We start from the raw sequence: 23,302 nt of genomic DNA, 5'->3' as shown, positions 1-23,302 counted from the left end.
ACAACTTAATGTGGAGTAATGAATGTCTTTTTTCTACTCGTATTGTAATTATGTACATCATTATTCCTTTTGAGCTGTTATGGATTATTGACAGCAAACTTCATGAAAAAATAATATATGATGAAGCAGTAGTCAGAATGCCCAACTTCTTAAACAAATGCCTACAAGATGATCATGAGTGAGCAACAAATATTATTTTTTACAGCGTGTTCTTGAGCAGTGAAGACTTTCATTCTTAAAGACAAGTTATCCCAAAACATCATTCCATATGACATTATTGAACGAAAATATGCAAAATATCTGAACTTACTGATTTATCTCTCCATAAGATTTGTAATGATTCCGAGTGCATTTGTGGCTGAACTAAGTTGTTGTAGGAGTTCTAAAATGCACTTTTCCAGTTTAAATTCTCGTCAACATGGAGAACTTAAGTTCTGAATTTTCCACTCTATTTATTATTTTTTTACCATGTGTTACACCTAGATGGGCATTTAAAACTGAGAGTGAGACCATCCACAGAAAACCAGTCAGTGATAATTTTAAGAACACTGTTTGCCATTTCTTCTGTTTCTGTATGTATTCTTGGACTGATTGTAACACTAGTGTCATCTGCATAAAGAACTAGTTCTGCTTGTTGTATATTAGATGGAAAATCTTTTACAATACTATACATGGTGGAGAAAAACTGTGTCACTAAATTTTAACACCGGCTAGATGCTTCCAGTAGGAACCAAAATTACTAATGTTGTGTAGGTCAACAACGCAACATTTTTAAACTACGGAAACTTGGTACCAAGTGCTCCAATTGGCTGTGAGATTCCCTGTTGCTGTTCATCGGTTGATGGCAGCGCTGTGGTTGTCGGTTCACACATACAAATGTCCCTTTACCTGTCACTGCCCCAATGTGATAAGCACACGGGTCGAATACGTCTTGGTGTTTGTCTCCATCTCACGTCAAAGGCATTCAAACTTAAGCTTCACTTCAGAGCACACACACACCACCTGCGATTTAGTCATACAGTAAGCGGGGCGGAACAATATTTGTTTGAAGAACAATGAGATATGGTTTTCGTTTATGGACTAGCCAATGGTAATGCACATGAAGCTCGATAGTTGTATGAGGAACAGTACCCAGCAAGACCCCACCCACACCTGCAAACGTTCACAGCAATTCACCAGAGACTTGGCAAAATAGGGTCATTAGTGGGATATCATGGTGATGCTGTAAGATCTCAAACATGACAGAATGCTGCATTTGAAGAGACTGTTCTCGAGCACATTGAGGAAGCACCTATGACAAGTACTTGAGCAGTTGGACACGACACAAAGGTCACTCATTGGTTAGTCTGGGAGGTTTTGGGGGATGACGGCCAGCATTTATTTAGTTTCCACCCTGTCCAAGACCTAAATCCTGTGGTGGACTACAAACACAGGCTAGGGTTTTGCCAGTGGTTTCTGTGATGTGCTGCACAAGATCCCGAATTCTCCGCCATTGTGTTGTTTACCAAAGAGTGCACCTTCCATCGGTATGGCCTTTACAACACTCGAAAACTTCTTTACTGGGCAAGGGGAAACCCTCACATTACATATGTCCATGGACATCAGGAATGATTTTCACTCAACATTTGGGCAGGCACTGTGGGTGAGCATCTGATTGGGCTGGTCCGTCTACCTCCTAGACTAACTGGGCCAAATTACCTTCATTTTTTGCAAGGAACTCTACCCGGCCTGCTGGAAGATGTTCCCCTGGACATACAGCTATGCATGTGGTTGCAATGTGATGGGGCGCCCACACATAACAATCGTGCTGTGCACGGACATTTAAATGAACTCTTTGATGGCCGGGTAACTGGTAAAGGTACTCGCAGGAAAATGGCCCCAATGATCACCAGACCTCATGTCACCGGACTTCTTCCTGTGGGGATTCTTCAAGGTTCTAGTTCACCCACCTGGACGTGAACCATCTAGAAATGACGAGGAATTAATGGATAACATTCAACATGCTGCCAATCACATCAGGTCAGTGCCAGGAATCTTTGAAAGAGTTCGGCAAAACACTGTTTGGCATTACCAAGCTCGTGTCGCATCAGAGGGCTGCCAGTTCGAGCACCTGCTTTAAGTAAACAATGTCCTAGCTACAAAAAAGGTCCTTCTCAGGACCGACACAATTTGTAAAAGACAAACTAACAGCTGTTTATGGGTTTGTTCCTGGTACGTATTATCATGAAACTACAGAAGGATGCGTCAGGACCTCAGCAGATTCGCCTCCAAGTCCCCAGAGTGGAAGGCTGGCATGCTACCACTGAGCGTGCGGGCCACCTTGGATACATTGTGATCTCCAGCAGGCAAAACATTCATGGTCACACTTTGTCCAGAGCGTCAAGCAACAGAGCAATCCTGTGGCCAATCATAGCGCATGGCGCCAAATTTCATTGCATTGTTGACCTGCACAACATTAGCAATTTTCGTTCGTACTAGCATCAGCTATCTGGGATTAAAATTTTGTGACACAATTTTTCTCCACCCTGTATAAGAAACAATAGTGGACATAAGACTGAACCTTGGGGAACCTCTTATATGATCTTTCCTCAGTCAGAGTAATGTCCCTGGCCTACATTGGTTGTATTACTATTGACGCTATATTATTATTTAAGGTCTGTAAAATTTGGTGAGTGAACATGTAAATGGTATTCTCAGTAGATCAAGTCTTCTGAAACCCAAACCGTGATTTTCTGAGGATATTATTGTTGCTCAGGTGAGATGCTGTTCTATAGTACACCACCCTTTCAAAAATTTTGGAAAATGATGTCAGCAGTGGAACAGTCCAGTAGTTAAAAACTGTAGGAGAATGCAGAGACTGGGATACATCCAACAAATAATTGAGATGTAGAATGCAAGTGCTACTGTAAGATGAATAGATTGGTGTAACTGAAGAACTCATGATGGACAGCATAAAAACCCATCAGAGGTGTTTTAATCAAGTAAATAACTGAAAATGGGTAAACTGTGAACACATTAAGTTCTGATGGAGAAGACCTTTTTAAAAACAATGAATAAGTCATACCTTAAACATTAATTGATAACAATGTAGAGTGCCAAAAGAAAACACAAGGTACACATTAATTTTAATATAAAATGCAAGTACAGTTATATTTAAATAATTGTAACAATAATAATGTTTGTTATAACAATCACGTGAATTGGTATCATTAGTAGCTCCCTTGCACCTGATAGCCACATGCCTGTTTCCATTTATGCTATTCAGAGTCTCAGTTTGGCCTCCCCTTTCACATTTCTGCACTTTGATTGTTCCTTTCATCAGGAGATGCTGAATTCCTTTTGTGTGAAGTACGTAGATACCAAAGCTAAAATGAACAACACAGCAATTCTTCACTTTCAGATAGAAATATTCATAGGAATATTGCAAGAAAAGTGCTTGGGCTTTGCAGTCAAGTTTCAAGTCAATTAATTGGTCTTGGAACTTCTGATGGTATTCTCATGTTCCTTCTGAAAATCCACTGGTTATGTCACTGACTAGTCACCACATTTTTCACAGTGCTCTACCAAATATAGACACAGTGTATCACAACATATGTGCCGCTGCAGCAGCCTCAGTATTGATGCTTCACTGCTGCTAAATCAGCAGTTCATGACAAATCAGTTAATGAAATTCCCTTACCACAGCTTTTCCTCTTGTCTTGCACACATACTGGCAAACACCTGGCAACATTACACCAGCTTGGGGAAATTAATGTATTACTCTAACAAAATTGTATTTAAAAACATTTTGTTATTAATATGTCTTCTTCAAGTTGTGCTGGTCTCATTTTTAAACTATTTGTCAATCAAAATACCATTTTAGTATTCGATTCAGCTATTATGAATTATCAAACAAATACTTATGAACTTAAATTCACCTACATTTTGTCAATTGGTAACTAACACAATCATAAAGAAAAGCAAACATACAAAACGCACTACTGCCACCCCTCAGGGGCCACCTTTCCATTGCAATGTCCATATCTCATCTATTTAGATTCCAGAGGCCCCTCAAGAAGTGAAAACGCGCAGGATGTGTGGTACTGCTCTGTGCCACCTCTTATCACCCAGGTTTTAAAATTTCAACCACCATTGGTAGAACAGTAGATTTCCCTATCATCTTGTCTGATGTCTTCCTTTATACATCATACTTCACACACACACACAGAAAACTGTAGGTATTATTCTACAACAGGCTGCTACTGTTTAAGTATAATCTTTCCAAATATTGGGGCAAAATTTGTTTTCATGTTATGTTAGACATAGTTATTTTTTGCCTCGAATCTTTAACTACATAAAACCTTAAATGATGTAATTTGTAGGGATATAAAGTGGAACAATCACATAGACACAGTCATTGGTAAAGCAGGTGGCAGACTTCAATCTTTCGGTAGAGTGCTAGGGGCATAGGAGATCGCTTACAAAACACTCATACAGCCCACCCATGGCAGAAGTTTCAAGTCCGTCCATGGCTATTTTTGCACAGCTGCCTTCATGACAAGTACTGTGCCTGCAGAAAGTGATCTTTCTTGGGATAAAATATTTACCATGACTGACTACCTGGCTTAGAAACACCAGCAACTTTATGACTGTGTAGTCAATAAAAAATTTTCCATTTTCTTTTATTTTTTAAAAAAAGAGGAAACTACACGTCTTTCGTTATCTGTACTGCGAGTGAAATGAAGTAAACAGCTTCTTATCAAAATTAGTTTCAGATTCTTTTTGTAAAAGTGGAGGAGTCTTACTTAAAATAACTTGGTACTAGATGGAATTCTGAAGGTATCCATAGTTAAAGCTTCCCAGATCACAATAAAAATTATATCTGCTCCTGCACTGCTTACAGCAACCTATTCTGCAAATCATCCAAATTTCTAAAATTTCATTCCATTACTGCAGAGGATGTATCTAGCAGCAGTGCTCATACATAGGGACCACTACAGAGGCACCTCTGTAGGGGGTGGTACGTGTGCGGGGAAACCTGTGGAAACGCTGCTGACAGTTTAGCAATATAGCTTTATTATGTCTTCAATTCTACATGAGGCAGGCGTTGCTGCTAGGACAGCACCTGACAGTGTTGCATCAGGGCTCCAGCCCAGCAGTTAAGGCAAGGTTACAGCCAGTTGTGACAGAGGCACTTCCTGGAGGAGTGACAGACCACATGGTCGGCCGCTGCTCTTCTCTCTGCAGTGACAGCGGCATCTAAGCACGGGTTTTCATCCATGCCCCTCGGACAGGTATGGGATGGGAGCTGGCACTGTGACACTGAGTCCCTCCCTGAGCCTCAGCATCGGCACCAGCAGATACGGACAGCAAGCTGGTAGGCATGTGGCACCAAGTCCCACGAAGCATCCAGTGTGTCGGTAGACACACCCTGATTTCAAACCGGAGAATGCTGCTGGTCCTGCTCAGTCGTTTCACAGTCCAACGGTGGTCTGGCATCACAGTGTGGCTACTTTGTGATGGCCAAGCCACAGTAGTAAATGATGTCCTGTCCTCAAATTCAGCCTCATTTATACTCCACAAGTGCCCATTTGTTTCTCTAAAACCTGGTATCTAGTCACGTTGACTATAACAAAAATATTCATTCAAGTGGGGTGGAAATGACAGGCTAACTATATCATTCTTTGCGGGGCACTTTACTGCTGCTTTCAGCTATCATTGCCTGGCAACTCATTTGCGCATCTGTTATTGTGCCCTACTTGCCAACATAGCATGATTGACAGCTACGGCCTTACTCCAAAACATTACTCTACTTTGATTACAAGATTACAACTATACTCTTTATCTGTACAGTTACCCCAAATTGTCTATTTGTAACTATTACGTAAGTACTATATCAAATAAGTTGATCGATCTGCCATCTCTTGCTCTGGGAATCCTATCTATTGGAACTTGTATTACCACTGGATTGGGCTCCCTCATGCTACATCACCTCAAATATAAAAGAGCTATGCCGAGCAAAATCAGAATCAACACGGTGCTAGGAATGACCGCACTTGAAGTCACTGATACTCCTATTCTGCTACTGCTCTACATGCTGTAGCATTTGTTCTGCAGCCAACCACCCTTCTTGGACTGCTATCATTTGGCTTAAGGAGTGGTCTGTCCTGGCTCCCAAGTATCTTTCGAGAAGGTAAGATTATGTTTCAATAAAATCTCTTGTGGTTCGTCTAGCCAGTACAGCTGTGCTTGTGTCACATTAACTAGAGTAACTCCCACCTTATCACTAGTATATGAAACGTAGACCCGTTAATTAGTAGTCCACTGCCGCCAAACTCCAAATGTTTTGCCCAAGAGTTTCCCTTGCTCATAACAACTACTGACCACCACCATGTCATGTTACACTGAACAGACCCAGTGCTGCTCTGCTCTCCGAAAATAAGGCTTTGGTTCAATCACCTCGTCTGGTCAAAGTTTCCCCTTAAATAGTTGCAGAATGCATTTATCCCTACTCATTATAGCTTCACGATTTGGGAATACTGTGACCAGCCCAATCTGACATTCTTCGAGCTCACCCTTGCTCATCTTCAGTTGTCGGTCCCCATCTCCTCCTAATAGTAACACCCCTTCTTCCCTAACTTGCATATATTTCCCAACTGTCGCTAGCTTCACCAGATAAGTGTGCACTATGTAATGCCAAAATAGTGTGTGTTTCCCAGCTATTAGTATTTTCACTGATACGTGCAATCGTGCACAATCTGTTACTTCACCTACTGCTGCACTATGGTAGTATAATGGTAAGTTATGATTACTCAGTTCCACTACTAGTTGTAACTCCGATGTCAACTCTCCTTCACCTTCCATCTCTTCAGAAATTGCTCAGGTGACAGCAAGGCTAGACTTAATTGATTATGCAGTGCCTCATGGACTGCCTCCTGCAAATTTGTTAGCTTCAAACCTTGCGTCCCAGATGCTATCACCTAGCAGCTGCAATAACCTTGTCAGTGTTAACCTTGCATCTAATACCTCCATATGAGCTTGCATTGCCTCCAAATCCCAGTTCATGGTACTAACCACGCTCCTGAAATAATCCATGACTTCCTTAGTCAGATGGTGGAGCATACATGTGTTGTTCAGCACACTGCTCTACAAGTTCATAATTTACGTGGAATGCCACTCTACATTCACATTATTTGCTTCTGCTAACTCTCTTGTGGCTTCTGTGTCTTATTCAATTTGCTCACATCACTTGTGTCTGCTGCCCAAAGACTGTCTACAATATTATATCCCCACATCTACCTTAAGCTCACGAGGAACTACTTCAATCTAGAGATGAACAAAACTGTTCTTTTCAGAGATTGGATCAGAAATGGTCACTCACTGGAATGGACTAGTTCTTTTCCATGACTCACCACTCACCATTCACTCACAAAAATAAGTAAAAGGAACATAGGCCTTTTTAATTCAGGTCACTAAACCGGTATTTTTATTTGATTTGGTCTCATTTTGAAAGAACATATGAAGAGAAGCAATAATTTTGTATTATGGCCCTAGTAACTTTCAGATACAAAAGTTTTAAATTTTGTCTACGGCAAAAGTTGTAAATATTACAACAAAACCCTAAACATTTTTTATCAAGTGGAAAAATTTTACGGCACAATCTGCATCTGCATTCATTCTCACTGAAATTATTCCTACAGGAAATTCCTGTAGGCAGTCCTAACTCCCTTCTAAGTTTAATGGACCATTCCTATTCCCTGGATTATCTCTACCATTGTCCCTACACTCTGCTGGTAACCAAAACCTCCTATACATACAAAAATTCTTTCTTCAATTCATAACACTATCGAAAAATCTTTCAGTTCAGCTTTTACTGTACATGGTGGCATCACAGTCAAAATACTCAAGCTTATTCTTGATCCAGTACTGCTCACAATAACTACTGCTTCCTAGACCTTGAATCTCTTTCCTGGACAACAAACACTCATTCCCATCAGAATAGCACCAGAGATCCGATTGCTAAGAAGAGTAGCTGGGTACATTTGTATGAGGGGAGAGTGAATGTAGCTATCAGAAAAGAACTGAGAGTAAAAATTTAAATGAGCAGATTGAAGAATACAGAAACAACTGGAAGGGTTATGTCAAAACAATAGAAGACGCAGATTTTACCATCACTGGCAACACATTACAAGTGCGATGCCAAGTCAAAGGATAAGAAGTAACAGCTCACTCAAAATCATGTAAATGTTTATTGAGCTACTGAAATTTGAGATATTCTTTTGAAATCAAGAACAGAAACATGATGGAAGAGTTTTCTGCATTAATGTATCTTTCTGAAGACCTCAGCTTTTGTTTGCCTCGGTAACTGAGTGGTCAGTGTGGTGGATTTTGAAGTGAAGGGGCCCAGATTTGATTCCCAGCAAAGTTGAATTTTCTTTTTTTCCACTCACAGACTGAGTGTTGTGTTGTGCTTACTTTCATATCGTAATATGTAGCACTACTATGCCTGGATGGATACTGTCAGACAATAAACTGGAAAAAAACAGAACTTTCTTTATTTTCTGTTTTCACACACGAGAAGGGCTTCATGTACTAATAAGGTTTGCAAGTCCACATGTGCACATCATCTATAACACATTTTTTGTAGCTTGGGAGACGTTTCCTTAACGATGTGACATCACATGCCATTGCAGCAGCCTAGCACAGAATTTCCTTCCCATTCATGACAGCCACAAGAAACGCATTTTGAAATCAAATGAGCTACCATTCATTTTTTCCGAATCACCCATTATCCACTCTTTTGAAAGATCTGGCCCTTTGAATCAATTCGGGAGCAGAGTGCCCATCTCTACTTCAGTCACCTCTTGCATCTGCTCCTTTAACTGTGCATATGTCCTGAGGAAGTTCCTTTGAGACCTCTCTCTGCTTCCCACTACTAATTGCCAGTTCTCGCACACCTGAAAATACTTCTTCCAGCTTTTAAATACCAAACTTAAAGACCATTTATGGCTAGAAAATACAACATATGGCTGTCTGGAAAACAAGGCTCCACCATCCATGTGGTGCTTCAGCAGTCCAGTTACTCCACCACCAGCAAAGAGGTACACTACTGCCAAAACTAGTGTTCTTTTTTTCCTTCACCTGGCAACCTGAAGAAAGGATCCATATCACCTATCCTCCTTTAAGAAACCTGCATCTCTGAACAGTGATCATCTTAATGTTCTTCTGATACAAATAAATATGTGGGTCTGTCCCTACTACTATCAACATTACGTCCTACACTACACATACAAATAAACTACACAAAATCGATACACATAACTACTCTCTTGACCTTAATGTATAATGATTCTGAGGTATCCAGACTTCCCTCTCCCACAGCCCATCGTTTTGCTTTTTCCTCTTAGTCTTCCTATCTTGTCTTTACTAGCACTTCTCATGGAATCATCCCTGGTGCCGCCTTGAATGGTCACAGACGTCCCACGTGCACACTCGTTGTCACTGTTTGATGAAACTGTAACATCATATTCACCAGTGACATAGTTTTAACTACTTGATATGGGTTCTGGTATTGTGTTAAAAACTTCTTTGTCTTTCCCTTCAGCATATATGGACTCGACAACATTGCCCATTGACCAACCTTATACTACAGTAATGTACCCGCATGCCTCATTGCCTCTTCCTGTTTCTCCAAAGACTTTGTATTTCCTCTTTGTACCCTGTTCCACCCCTCCTTTAGTTTTATTGCAAAATCACAGACTGCTTCTCCCTTTCTTCCACTCTTCTGGTCAATCGAAAGGTGACACCATCTTCTTGCCATACACTACCTCTAATGGTGATAACCAGGTGCCAGTACATACTATAAAGTTATATTTGTTTATGACAAATGCTTGGTATGTCTTACAATTTGAATGATTTTAATCCATATAATAACAAATCATTTTTCCAGTTGTTCCATGAACTCTCTCTGTCCTCCCATTAGCCTGCAGATGTAGTGGTCTAGTCCTCAACGTCTCACTCTCAGCAATCAACGCAATTATTTCATCAGGTCTGACGTGAAGTTCATCCCCTGGTCCACTATCATCATTTGTCACATTCTGAACTTCAATGTCCACTAATGTCTGTGTGAATGTGATCTTGACATAACAAGAAAAATGATCTATTATGGTCAGCACAAAACGATTACCTGCTGGTGGTCAGTTGAATGGTCCTAACATGTCCACCACAATGAAACTAAAAGGTTCTGTTGCTTCTAGCAATCTCTGTAACAATATCTGCTTGACTCAAATTGGCCCTCTGTATACTCCCCACAATTCTTGATGTATCGATCTGCATCATCCTTCCTTTCTTTCCACTAGCACTTCTCTGCCAGCCTCCTACTTGTCCTGCATCCACCATGGCCTGACTAAATGTGATCATGCATTTCATGTAACACTTCCAATTTTAACTTGGCTAGCACCACCACTCATGGTCCTAATTTTGTCTCTCTGCACAATAACCCATCACGCATACCAAATTGCTGCTGTTTCTTATACAGCCTACATTCCTCATGAGTGTTCTGTGCTGCTGGTCACTCTGCAAGATTGTGATCCAGTGCTTGTATGAGCTCTGTTCAAAAAAATTTAGAGCATTTGTAATTTTGTGTGTTGCAGCAAAATACGGTTGGCATCCTGGCACACATATAGTGTTTAATCCGTAATTGCTTGAAGTTTCATTGTTATATGTCTCTTAGTTATTGTTCAGTGCTGTATTGCGTAGTATGTGTTACACAGTTTGTAAATTTTGAGATGGCAGAACTAAAGAAGCAATGTGTCTGCATTAAATTCTGTGTGAAATGGAAGAAAACCTTTACAGAGGCACACCAAATGATGCAGGAAGCCCACGGTTGTGAGTTCTTAAGCCATACTTGGAGTTACAAATGGTTCACACAGTTTAAAAATGGCCAGATGGAAGTTAAAGATGATCCTTGTTCAAGATGCACTTTAACGTTTACCAACGACGCTCATGTCAGGAATCTCAATGTAACTGTGCATGCCAATCGAAGACTGACTGTCATGAAATCCTGAGACAGCATCTTGGAATGCAAGTTGTTGCTACCAAGTTTGCCCCATGGCTCATGAGTCAAGACCAGAAAGACCTTCGCCTCGCAATCTGTAAAGAGTTTTTGGATCGCTCAGATGAGAATGAGATGTTCCTTAAGATAATCAGAACTAGTGATGGCACGTGGGTCTATGATTATGACTCTCAGACCAAGGTTCAGTCTTCAGAATGGGTTGGGAAAGGTTCTCCAAGACCAAAAAAAGCCCATCCGGTCAGCTCAAATGTCGAAGCCATGCTTATAGTTTTCTTTAACTTTGAAGGATTAGTTCACCATGAATTTGTGCCGCATAGACAAACTGTTAATAGATGGTACTATGAGGATGTGTTTCAATACCAGCGAAGAAACGTGGGAAGGAAATGGCCTGAAATGTGGTGAGACAATTCATGACTTTTGCATCATGATACTCCACCCAATCATCCGTCCCTGTTGGCACATGACTATTGCACAAAACATGAAATCACTGTGCTGCCTCATCCTTTGTGCTCTCCAGACCTGGCCCCTGTAGACTTTTTTTTTATTTCTGAAGTTGAAAATCCTGTTGCGAAGACAAGGATTTGCAATGACAGACAAGATAAAACAAAATTCGCAGATGCCGCTTCGCATGATGCAGCAAGAGGTGTACCAAGATTGCTTCCAGAAGCGGAACCAGCATTGAGCATGGTGTGTCAATTGTGGAGGAGAGTATTTTGGAGACCATGCATAATAAGTAAAAGGTAAGCGAAAAAAAAAAAATGTTGTGGGCAAAGATCCAGAACTTTTTGAACAGACCTCATATTACAGCTATCTTTCTGCTTATCCCTTCCTCATTTTTCAGCTTGTGGTTTCTTTCATACTCAAATTCACTGAGTCAATGCCCATCTTGTTAATCTTCTAACAGGTCTTTCATTCCTAATAACCACTATACAGCTGCATGGCCCGTTATCACCTTAAGCTTCCTCCTGTGTAAATAATATTGGTAGTATGTTACTCTGTATACTACAGTAAGCACCTCTCTCTCTGTTGTAGAGTAATTTCTTTCTGTGGTATTCAATTGTGTTGATGCAAAGGCAAAAGGATGTTCTTGACCACTGACCTCCTGGCTAAAAATGCAGCCAAGGGCATAGTTTGGCGAATCACATGACAATACAAATTATTTCTGAAAGTCTGGAAATACTAAAACTGAAGTGGATTTCAACACCTTGTTTAACTCATCAAATGCTCCCTGACATTCCTCCAACTATACAAACTTAACAGCTTTCTTCAACAATTGCATAAATGGTCTTGCAATATTCAAAATCCCTCCACAAACCTGCTACAATAATTTGTGAGACTGATGAAAGATTGTTACTCCCTTGTAGTTTGTGGTACTGGAAAATTTTGTACGGATTGCAGCAACCTCAGATCAGTCGTTCCACCGTTCTTACTTATGACATGGCCCAAGTAGTTAACTTCCTCCAGAGCGAAGTGACATTTTTCAGCACTGAGTGTGAGATAAGCTGCCCATAATCTGGTGAATACTTCTTTTATACACTGTCTATGTCCCTGCACATCTGTTGAATGCATGACTGTGTCATCAAGATATACTAAGCAATGGTGTGGTTTCGCTCCTCTCAGTTCTCCCTCCAGCAGCCATTGGAATGTTGCCAGCACATTCATCAACCCAAAAGGCATCCCCCTATATTGGTAGTGTCGGCATTTGCTGCAAAAGCTGTTTTTCATATATCTTCAGTAGCCACTTCTAAGTGATGGTATCTCCTCTTTAAGTCCAACATAAAGAATTGCTTGCTTTCGCCTATGTTATCTATGGCCTCCTTGATATTCAGAATAGGCTATGCATCTGTTGCTACCTTGCTATTCAAATAACAATAATTGCAACAAAACCAATACTTCTGTGAACCATCCATAGACTTCTTAGGTACAATTACAATTCCTGCCATGCACTATTACTTTCTTCTAACATTCTGTCAGCTAATTGTTGATCTATGAACTTTTCTAAAATTGGTTGCAGTGACCATGTTATTCTATATTGTCTTTGGTATACCAGTGCTTCATTTCCTATTGGAATCCTGTATTGTGTTATTGATGTGGCAGGCAACGGACTTATCGGAAAAAACGGACCCTGGAATCCTAGCAACAGGTTCTCCAACTGTGCTCTTTCTGCTCCTTCAAATGCTTCAACTTATCACAAAATGCAGTCCTAGCAGTGTCCTGTGCCCCCTTATAGCTTACACCTCCTGTGTGGCAATCTTCCACATCTGGAATCTCTAGTGTAGCTAATACCATTCCATTTAACAACTTTACATCTTTGACGCCAAAATTATGTGCACTGATGGGTACCACTTTTCCTCCATCCCCTTCCCATACATGTACAATACTATGTTTCACCAAACAACATTCTTTGTCTAATACTTCACTACCCTCCGATGGTTCTGTTACACATATCATACCTACTCGTAAGTTCAGTTCCACATTCACCCATAGTGATTTTCTGGTGCCTTCTGGCACAAAATCATGCAAATCAAGACTTAATGCTATTACTCATGGTTTAACTGCACCTTCTTGTATACTAGACACTCCTCGCAGCAGATTAACACTGACAACAGTTTCCCCTAGTCAGAATGTCTTCCCCTCAGTTCCACTACAGGTCATCGAAGGTCAATTATGGCATCATATTGATAAAGAAAATCTAGCACTAGGACCCTGCCTAACCTCTCACATACATGAGGCACCCGCACTCAGGAGGACGATGGTTCGAAGCTGCATCTGGCCATCCAGATTTAGGTTTTCCATGATTTCCGGAAATCGCTTTAGGCATGTGCCAAGATGGTTCCTTTGACAGGACACACCCCATTTCCTTTCCCATCCTTCCCTGATCCCAACTTGTGCTCCGTCTCCACTGATCTCATTGTTGACGGGACATTAAACGCTAATCTCCTCCTCCACTATGAGGCACCACTACCTCACACTGCTTAAACATGGTTGTCCTAGTGACACTACTGACACCAATGATCGTATATCATTACCCGCTACCCCATGTAAATCATATCATGGTGAGTTCCACTGCCTCCTACCTACTAATTCACTCAAGGCTACTGACACACATGCTCCTGTGTCCGACAATACTTTGTAAGCTCCTTCATCCGCAACACACATTATGGCATAATTTGCATCTGCATTCATTCTGACTGAACTTATTCCTACCAGGAATTCCTGTTGGCAGTCATAACTCCCTTCTAAGTTTAACGGACCATTCCTATTCCCTGGATTACCTCTACCATTATCCCTGCAACTCTGCTGTTGACCAAAGCCTCCTCTACTACCATTTCCATCAAACTGTTGGTGACCTGTGTTACTCCTGTTATGCTGTGGGTTCTGTAATTGGTACCATAGCCTCTGTACCTGTCCTGTTCAATGACATTTACAACACTTAATATTCAAAGTAAATACCTGTTTTCACTCTCGTACCCCTGTCAACCTACCAATTTCTTTTTATTCCAAAGCTAACCTAATCTGCTCATGAAGATCCTTACACGCCCCCGTACACTCTCTCCTAGACATTTCTGATGTCAAATCCCTTAAAAAAGCATGAAGCGCTAGTTGCTTGGCCTCCTGCAGCACCACTTCATTTACCTCCATGTTGAATGAGAGCTCTCCAGTTAATGTTCATTTTCGTAATTCTATCAACAAAGTCTTCTACTTCCTCATTATGTCTCCTGGATACCATCCCTAATTGTTAGTGAAAAGACCATGCGCTATTATGCTTCATGTATCATTGTTCCAGCTGCTGTCTCAAATGGTCGAAAAAAGTTTCTGTATTTCGCAATGCTTCTGTGCAGCTTACACATAGTTTTGCTTCTCCTGACAATCATAACCTTGCAATCTGCAACAGCTGCTTATCTGACAAAACCCCTACGCCAGCTGATGACTTAAGATCCTTTATAAATACCAACACATCCTCAGAGCTCTGCCAGAGAAAGATGAAACAAGATTTGCCAGCCAGATCCACTCCTAGAGTTTGCAACTCCAACACTTCCGTCTCATGATTCTTTCCAGCTAATTCATTAAACATAACCACATTATCCACTCACAATTGAGCCACACCTGATCCACTAATGACCACGCACCTACTTCACTAGTGTCATCTTGTGTCTCTGATTTTGCCTCTGTGACCATTATCCATAATAAAAATTATGCTACAACAAAACAATATGCACAGAACAGTTAGTCATGAAGTGTTCTACCAAGTTACTTCTTCTGACTAATAATGAGCCACCTGAACACTTTACATTGCCTAGTCTTGTGACCAAAATGTTTACAAGTAAAGCAGTTCCACTATTGATTCAGCACAAGGTGCAGAATGCCCAAGTAAATTACACTGAGTACAACACACAGGTACTAACAATTCATCTGTACCATTACTCCCAAATTGCAACAGATACACACAGGTTCCCCTGGTTTTGTAAATGTAACTTTCATAAAATCATGCCCTCTAAACTGCAGCCCCATGATTACCACCACACAAGAACAAAATAGTCTCACTCAGTCCAATGATGATGCTCGGGCTGAGGCTCGAATAATGTGCTGCAGGGATCACACACCCTCTGCTGTTGATTGTCGTGACATTGGCCCTCCTGACATCACTCTCTATGAACCACCTCTGTAGGGGGTGGTGGATGTGTGGTCATGCCACAGGTGGTGGGAAACCAGTGTAAATGCTGTGGACAATTTGACAGTATAACTTCACTATATCTTCAGTTCCACATGAGACATGCATGCCTCTCCTTATGAGTCCAGATGGTGCATCTGGCATAAGCCACTATGAAGTTTATATCAAGTAAAACCCATACATGAGGAGTATATTTTTTACCACCTGCCAAGATTTCCACTTTGTTGTTATATCAAGACAAAACACCTGAGGTATATAACCAGAAGTATTCACTTGTTAATTTTTGAAGAAGTGGAATTATTTTTTTTTAAATAATGGTTTGAGAATCTGAGTACTGATCTTAGGAACAATTTCCATGTTGTTTCATTTAAACTTCTGAAGCCTTTTTCTCATTTTCATTTTCTAGAAAGTGCTGTACGACAGAGGAATCACTTGTATCACATAAATATTATTTCTTATCATGTAAGTTCATTAGTTTTCCCAGTGTTCATTTTTAACAAAGAACAAAATTCATATATTGTGAATAAACTACATTACCTGAAAATAAGTTCAATACTGATTTCACTCAAGTGATCATTCAGAGTCTCCAAACCTAACTGATAATGATATTCAATAGCCTTATATAGCTGGTAATCCCAATGTAAGCGCCATGATTTCATATTGACAAATTTCTGTAAAAACAAAAATTGATAATCAATTTATTTTTCTCAAAATTAAAAATATGTAATACAACAGCCAGAAGGAGGAACTATTCTAACAGCAAACAGTGCATAATAAACAATCTAAAAACTGGAGCAAATCAGTCAGAGCTATGTAAAAAAATACTGTGAAATAAATTGTGTCTTGGATTTCAGTACCATTAGGCCCTCTAACTATTAGTATTTTTGCATATGACAAGTACTGTCATTTAACTAGAATAGTCTTTAAATACAAAAAAAAATGGTACTCAGCAACAGAAGTGTACGAACTTTATTAGTGATCAAAGAAAAGAGGTAAAAACATTTCACATTTTTGGAAGATGAATTTATAATATATAGTTCTGGTAGAATGCAAGAAACTGAGGAGTGAAGGTAACAACTCTTTCACTAGTGGAAGTGTTGAGTTCTTGATGGGCACATACAAAAGATTGAAAATTTTACTAGCTTTTGGATGAATATATATCTCACACATCTGTACAGCTACATTCTGTTGGCTGTAACAGGATTGCAATTCTGCTCCTGCAGCTTGCCTGGGATGATTTATGTTGGGTGGAGTGAGTGAAAGGAGTTGGGGAGTGGGAGCAAAAGCTGTGACAGGGTGACTGGCACCTGTGACAAGTGGGAGGGTGGCAGCAGGTACATGGGATTTTGAATGGGACATAGGCAGCAGCACCAGTGAATTTGTGCAGCAAACAGTGATTATGACATGAGCAGCACCAGTGAATTTGTGCAGCAAACAGTGATTATGACATGATAATTATGTGGAGGACTGGATTGGGAGGAAGTCATAATGCGTCATTTAAGTATATGATGTTTGTTGTAGGCTGATGTTAAAAATAATAGAATTCATCCTAATAAGTGGTAAAAGATCCAAAATGAGAAAGAAAATCAAATAAGAATAGTTTGAATTTTACTTTCATAAAATATCAAATTTGCTGTGCCTTCACCATAAACATTCTGTGTCAAAGAACAGTTATTGTGGAACAATACATTGCACTGTAGCCAGTTGCACATTAAAGACAAGTTATCACATGAAGTCTTCTAAACTCTATATTGCAATATTTGAGCTTTTTTCGAGAGCTCCAGTAATGCTGCTACACCATAAGTCATTTCTGAATAATAAACAAAGGTTACTATATCACGGAGGTGGTAAACATGTCAATTGTAATGTATCACAGCTGTACTTATCAGGGATAAAGTTCCAAATGAAAGAAATTAATTTTGCTCCTTCTCATTCTGCAATGCTGAGGTCTAAGAAAAGACGTCAGAAGAATTTGCGCAAAAGTAAAATCAAGAGCCTGGTAAGAAGATACAAGAAACTTTACGCACATTTAATGCAATCTGCAGATTCCATAATTGACTCGGTAATGGTTTTTGTAACATACATCTAGCTTTCTGAGGTCAGTCACACACTTGTATCATTAACTGTATCAATAACACAGTGTAAGGTGGCAGAACAGAGGTAGGGTAGACTGTAGGGAAGAGGGTGCAGCTGCAATTTATGCACATCATTATATGTGGCATGACCACCAACTTTCTCTCCACCCAAATGAATAGCCACCTCCAAACTGTGACCAAGGACAGAGATGACCACCCAGTGGTGGAACACTCTACTGTGGGCAACATGCTCAGTTTCATTTCTCCAACACCGGTTTCTCTGAACTACATAGAAAGTAGTTGTCTTTGCAATAAATCCTTCATTCCTGTAATCCTCCTAGCCTCAGTCTCCAGTAATCCCCTGCCCCAGACACACCTCCACATGCCCCAGGTCTGTCACTTCATTTATCTTGCACCCACACCCTCTTCCCACACAGTCTCCCTTTTCTGTTCTGTCAACCTCTCTCATTTCACTGTTGCACATATCTGTCATGTCATATCCTCATTGTGCACTGCACAGACTCACTGCTGTTGATGCCCACAATGCATTACTATCCCATGCACCTTTGCCTCTCTCTCCCAGTTTCCACTAGTGCTGTGTTGTCAGCTGGCACAATGCAGTGTACTGATGTGTGTGTGTGTGTGTGTGTGTGTGTGTGTGTGTGTGTACTCTACCATGAAAAAGGATTTGTCCAAAGATTAGCAAAGTTTTCAGTCTTACTTAAGTATGTGTCTCAGTGTCTCAACAACAAATTATATTATCTAAAATTAGTATTAGTGCTCCACTGAAAAAAGATAGGAGTTTCAGTGCAGTTTTGGCTAGAATGGGGAAGGAAATAAGTCTGGGATTTAGATATGCCATACTGAAAGTAATGACAAGGATGGCGATTCATTACTGGAAAATATACAGGCTTGGAAAGTTTCTTCCATAATTCCATGTGAATAACTTACTGAACTAATCCTTAAATTATACTTACTTGCTATGTTCTACATATATGTGTTCAGCCTGAGGAATTTGGAAGAAAAATAGATAAATGGAGACAAAGAATAAAGATAACTCATAAAACCAGCATCTTGTAATTTTCTGTAAGTGAATTAGTACAAACTGACCAAGACAGAGAGAATTACTTTATGTCAATTTCTTTGCTTTATTTGAACATTGGACATGGCATGTAATCATTTCATTCACATATACGCAACTCTTATTCTGTCTGCTGATACCTATGTGCTTTATCATCACTAGAAAATCGTATGCTGAAAGGTTTCAGAGAGAAAAAGATGCAAACCCACTAATTTTTGCAATCCATACTTTGTCTATCTCATAGAAGAATGAAATTAACCCATTTTGACTATCTGTTACACACTGATTGAAATGAGATATGAAACTTTCTTTAGGACAAAATTCTGAAATTAGTATATTATTACAATGCAATAGAAAACATAGCAATTCAGGAACAGTATAAAGTGTAACTGAAGAAAGGACTTTATTCACATCTTGACTACTCACATCCACTCTACGGGAAACATTCTCCCTTATAGCCTTGAGATTTGCATGTACATGGTTTCATGAATACAATACCAGTTTCACCATGTACTTGATTTCTCATAATTATCCTAGCAGTCTGGTACTTAAGTAGAATTACGAAACTGACTCAGTTCTGTGCTTCTACTCAATACTCTTCCTTGTCATATGGATCATATTCCTCTGTAACCTTGTCCCGTACACTGGTAAGAGCTACTATGAAAAAGGAATAACTACAAAACACACTAGCTATGACCTTTGTATTCATGTCACCATACATTAGATACTGATTTCTCATCCCAAATAAAGTAGCTTTACACTCATTTGCTTGCTAAATAGCATGTAGTTGTTTCAGTCCACCTGTCTAGCCACAACTTCTTTGCTACTTATTCCTTGTTTTTTTTACTGACTTTGCACTGACATTGGCAATTCATTCTTTTAGCTTTACTTCCTCAGTTCTTTCTTAAGATCACTTTCACCTTTCTGATTCTTTCCTTTCTCTATGATAATTTTTGTTTCATATAAACTTATGCGTCAGTTTATTTTTCACTTCTATCTGATTTGTTAATTATCCTCTCCATCTTGCTACTTAAATCACAATTAGTCTCCCTCCCTGTGATAAGTTTTCCTTTTTTCGAAGTAAAAAGGACATTTTTCCTGAAACAAAGTAATATTGTAGCCAAATGCTTGCATCTCTGGTTACTTTCTCATGTAGCAGAATTCCTTGGTTTTCAACATCTAGTCCTGATCCAGACACGTGCACGTAGGACACATGATTTAATGCTTCTGAAGGTAAAAAATAGAAACAGTACCACTGTAATAATGAGATGAAATGAAGGCAGCCAGATGAAATTAAAGTGTATGAGAATAGAAGCATCCTTTTCTTCTCCTGAATCTCGATTTACTGGTTTACATACTGCCACAAATATTTGCATGTGTAAACCCATGTGCCCCATACACCTTGCTGGCATTGATGTCTGCATTGCACTATCTGTAGTCTGCCTGTTCAAATTAAGATATAGTTCACTACTCTGAACTAGCATGTATTACACATTGACAGCCACAATAACAACATTCCATTTCCAATCCAACATGCAGTATTCAGATAATAGATCAATAATTTGTATCTTCTGTAAAAACTGCTGATTCTCATCTCTTTGCCAGATCAGCTGCAGTAAAAAACTGAACAGAAACAGTCGAAACATTCTTTGTCACCAATGCTACATCAATGAGCACGAGGACAACAAGAACATGAAATATGTAATGAACTGCGACCTAATACTTTTTTAGACAGAAAAAAAGGATAACTTCTTGTACAGTTTATCAGCTGGAAAGCAAAAATAGCACAGATTGTAAGGTCAAGAGCATCAGAAAAAAAATGAAGCAACAAAGTGATAGTTTTGAAATGGAGATTCAGAATACTTAACAGTATAAATGATCCATTTAACAAGTGGCATATATGTCATATCAACCTAAAATAGGTTGTTCAGAATGAAGAAGAGAAGGGTGTAGCTATGAAGGGCATGCGTGAGAAATAAGAGCAGAAAGAAATTCATTGAATGCAAGGATAGAAGGTAAATAAGGAAACATTTAGTACCGGGTTGAGGATTCAACCCAGCCCCATGCTAAGTTGGTGACACAGTTCATATCATTATATTCCACAAAATGTGAAGCAATATTTTGACTTCTATTACTGAAGTAGACTGACCAGTCATTCTTAGTGTGAGACACATGTCAATCATGGTAATCCAGAGTTCTCCGTAGAACCTGCATGTTAATTCTGACAAACAACACAGTTAATCTTGTAAGCATCTGTCCCCTTAACTATGCAAAGATTTTGTCAGCTGTTCAAGTTTGCGTAATCAATGTCAGGTAATGATAATAGTGAAAACTAAGCATATGTTAACAAGTGCAACACAAAGTACCACAGGCTTGTTTTACTGGCGAGAGACCATGACAAACAATCTCAACTGGTAGATGGTAAAAGAAAGATGCTTGATTTCTCATAATGGATATTTAGAAGAATAATGGTCAAGATAGGAGCAGACGTTAATTTTATGCATAACAGATCTACAGATTTTAGTTGAAAAATTGTACTGGACAGTGCATTTCCTGCTACATCATTAGCATAGTGATTGAAGAAGCCAGTGCAAAAATAATAGTGTGTGGACATGATTAGAGTGTTTGCTAACCATCAGTTTATGGCACAGAAATACATACATTCAAAATTTTGCTATTGTAAATAATGAGTCACCATAGATATATGGGGTATAGTACACGAAGCTGTATCTCACTATACAGTGAAACACCTATTTTACATTTTTGTGAGATCCAGACTCAAAAAAATGCAAAACTGAGAAAAATGCAGAATCAAGGAAAACGGTAAAACTTCCAAAATATGAGCAAAATCATATGTAATTGGCATATATGATTAAAAATCATAATCCTCTCCAATACATTGTGCAAAATCTGTACAAGTAAAGGAAATTAAATGTACAAGGCTATGTTTATACAATAATTTGAGGTAATTAATTGCATCAATCTTAACAAATCACAGATTTGTAACAGCAAGTATAAACTCATCATTAAACTGAAACTGGTGTCAGGGTACAAGGTAGTCAAACTATTTTCCAACATGCTACAACCAAAATTATACATCAAAACATGCGATTTTGGGAGTTCTTTTCTTTATGCTCACCCAAAAAAAAGCAAAAATTGATGAACATGGTGAATTAAACTGAAAACTGTGAAGTGAAAGGTGTCATAATACAACATTTTGGGGATTAAAGTCTAGATCAGGGCCAGCAGCAGTTAAGTGATGTTTATTTACTGCTCACAGTTTGTCAATTTGTCAGTTTCACGTATCCAATGGGATGATTCTTCGACACAATCAATGAGAGGTGAGAAGAGAAGCAATCGTATCCAATGGGATGATTCTTTGACATAAACAATGAGAGGTGAGAAGAGACGCAATGTATCTCTATCACTAAAATTGAAACCATTATCTTGTTTGCTGTTTTTTGGTGTATTAGTGAGTTTCAAGATTTTGTGATTATGTAAGCAAGTGCTATAAAGTGGACTTACATTGGTGCATGTCTTGTGGATTAATTGCAGAGACACGAAAATGTATCAAATATAGTGGTGAAAAGAATATGCAATCAAACTGTGCGAGTGCACTGATTAAGTGGATCAATGTTTTTTTAGTTAAATCATGGGAGAAGGCATCAATGTTTATTTATAATAGAGCTGCACATTTGATGTATTAATAAACATTGATCCACTTACCTTCTCCCATGATCTAATTAAAAACATTTATCCACCTACTTTCTCCCATGATTTGATTAAAAACATTGATCCACCTACCTCCTCCTATGATTTAATTAAAAAAAAAAAAAAAAAAAAAAAACATTGATACATTTAGTGTGCTCACGCAGATCGATAGTGCAGCAACAAAGAGCAGAGTAATATTTCACTGCTTTTATGAATATATCACAGCTTGCAACACTGTCCTCAGTTTGCAGATACTATCACAGTTTAAACAATTGTGAATAAAACAAGGAGCAATTAAATTAAGAATACTTGTTTACAGCAATGTTTCACCCTTTTATTCTGAATGTATAACTTCCAAACACATTATCTGTCTGCTGCTTGCTCATTGACTGCGTTGCATAGCACATACAGCTGGCACACCTTCTTTTGTTCACATCATACCTCATGGCAAGCGCAGACAACACTCCTGCACGAATCACGTAAGTACACTGCTGGCCCTGTTATAGAATTTTACCTATGTGATGTGTGTGTAGTTTTCTTCTCTTGATGAGAGAAACACAGATGTGAAAACATGGTTTTACTTCCACAATTCACAAATGCTTAAGTCAGCTCAGTGATTTTCCTGTACACTGTGTGTAAAGCAAATTTAAAAGTAAGCTCAGGCGCTACAGTTTTGCTTCATGCCTTCTATCACTGCTGCCAATCTTTAC

The 23,302-nt window shown here is 39.3% G+C and overlaps 1 protein-coding gene across 1 annotated transcript in view; it reads right to left on the bottom strand.

The window, feature by feature from the left end:
- The window catches only part of LOC126236667 (cytoplasmic dynein 2 heavy chain 1), an 873,274-nt gene that overhangs the window by 668,088 nt on the left and 181,884 nt on the right, over positions 1-23,302 (bottom strand). Inside the window, exon 14 of the mRNA XM_049946146.1 lies at positions 16,263-16,396. Within this exon, the coding sequence (XP_049802103.1) occupies positions 16,263-16,396 (134 nt within the window). The remainder of the gene's footprint in view (positions 1-16,262; positions 16,397-23,302) is intronic.

Source organism: Schistocerca nitens, chromosome 2 (genome assembly GCF_023898315.1).
Source record: "Schistocerca nitens isolate TAMUIC-IGC-003100 chromosome 2, iqSchNite1.1, whole genome shotgun sequence".
Lineage (NCBI taxonomy): Eukaryota > Metazoa > Arthropoda > Insecta > Orthoptera > Acrididae > Schistocerca > Schistocerca nitens.
This window is presented reverse-complemented; position numbering and strand designations above follow the sequence as displayed.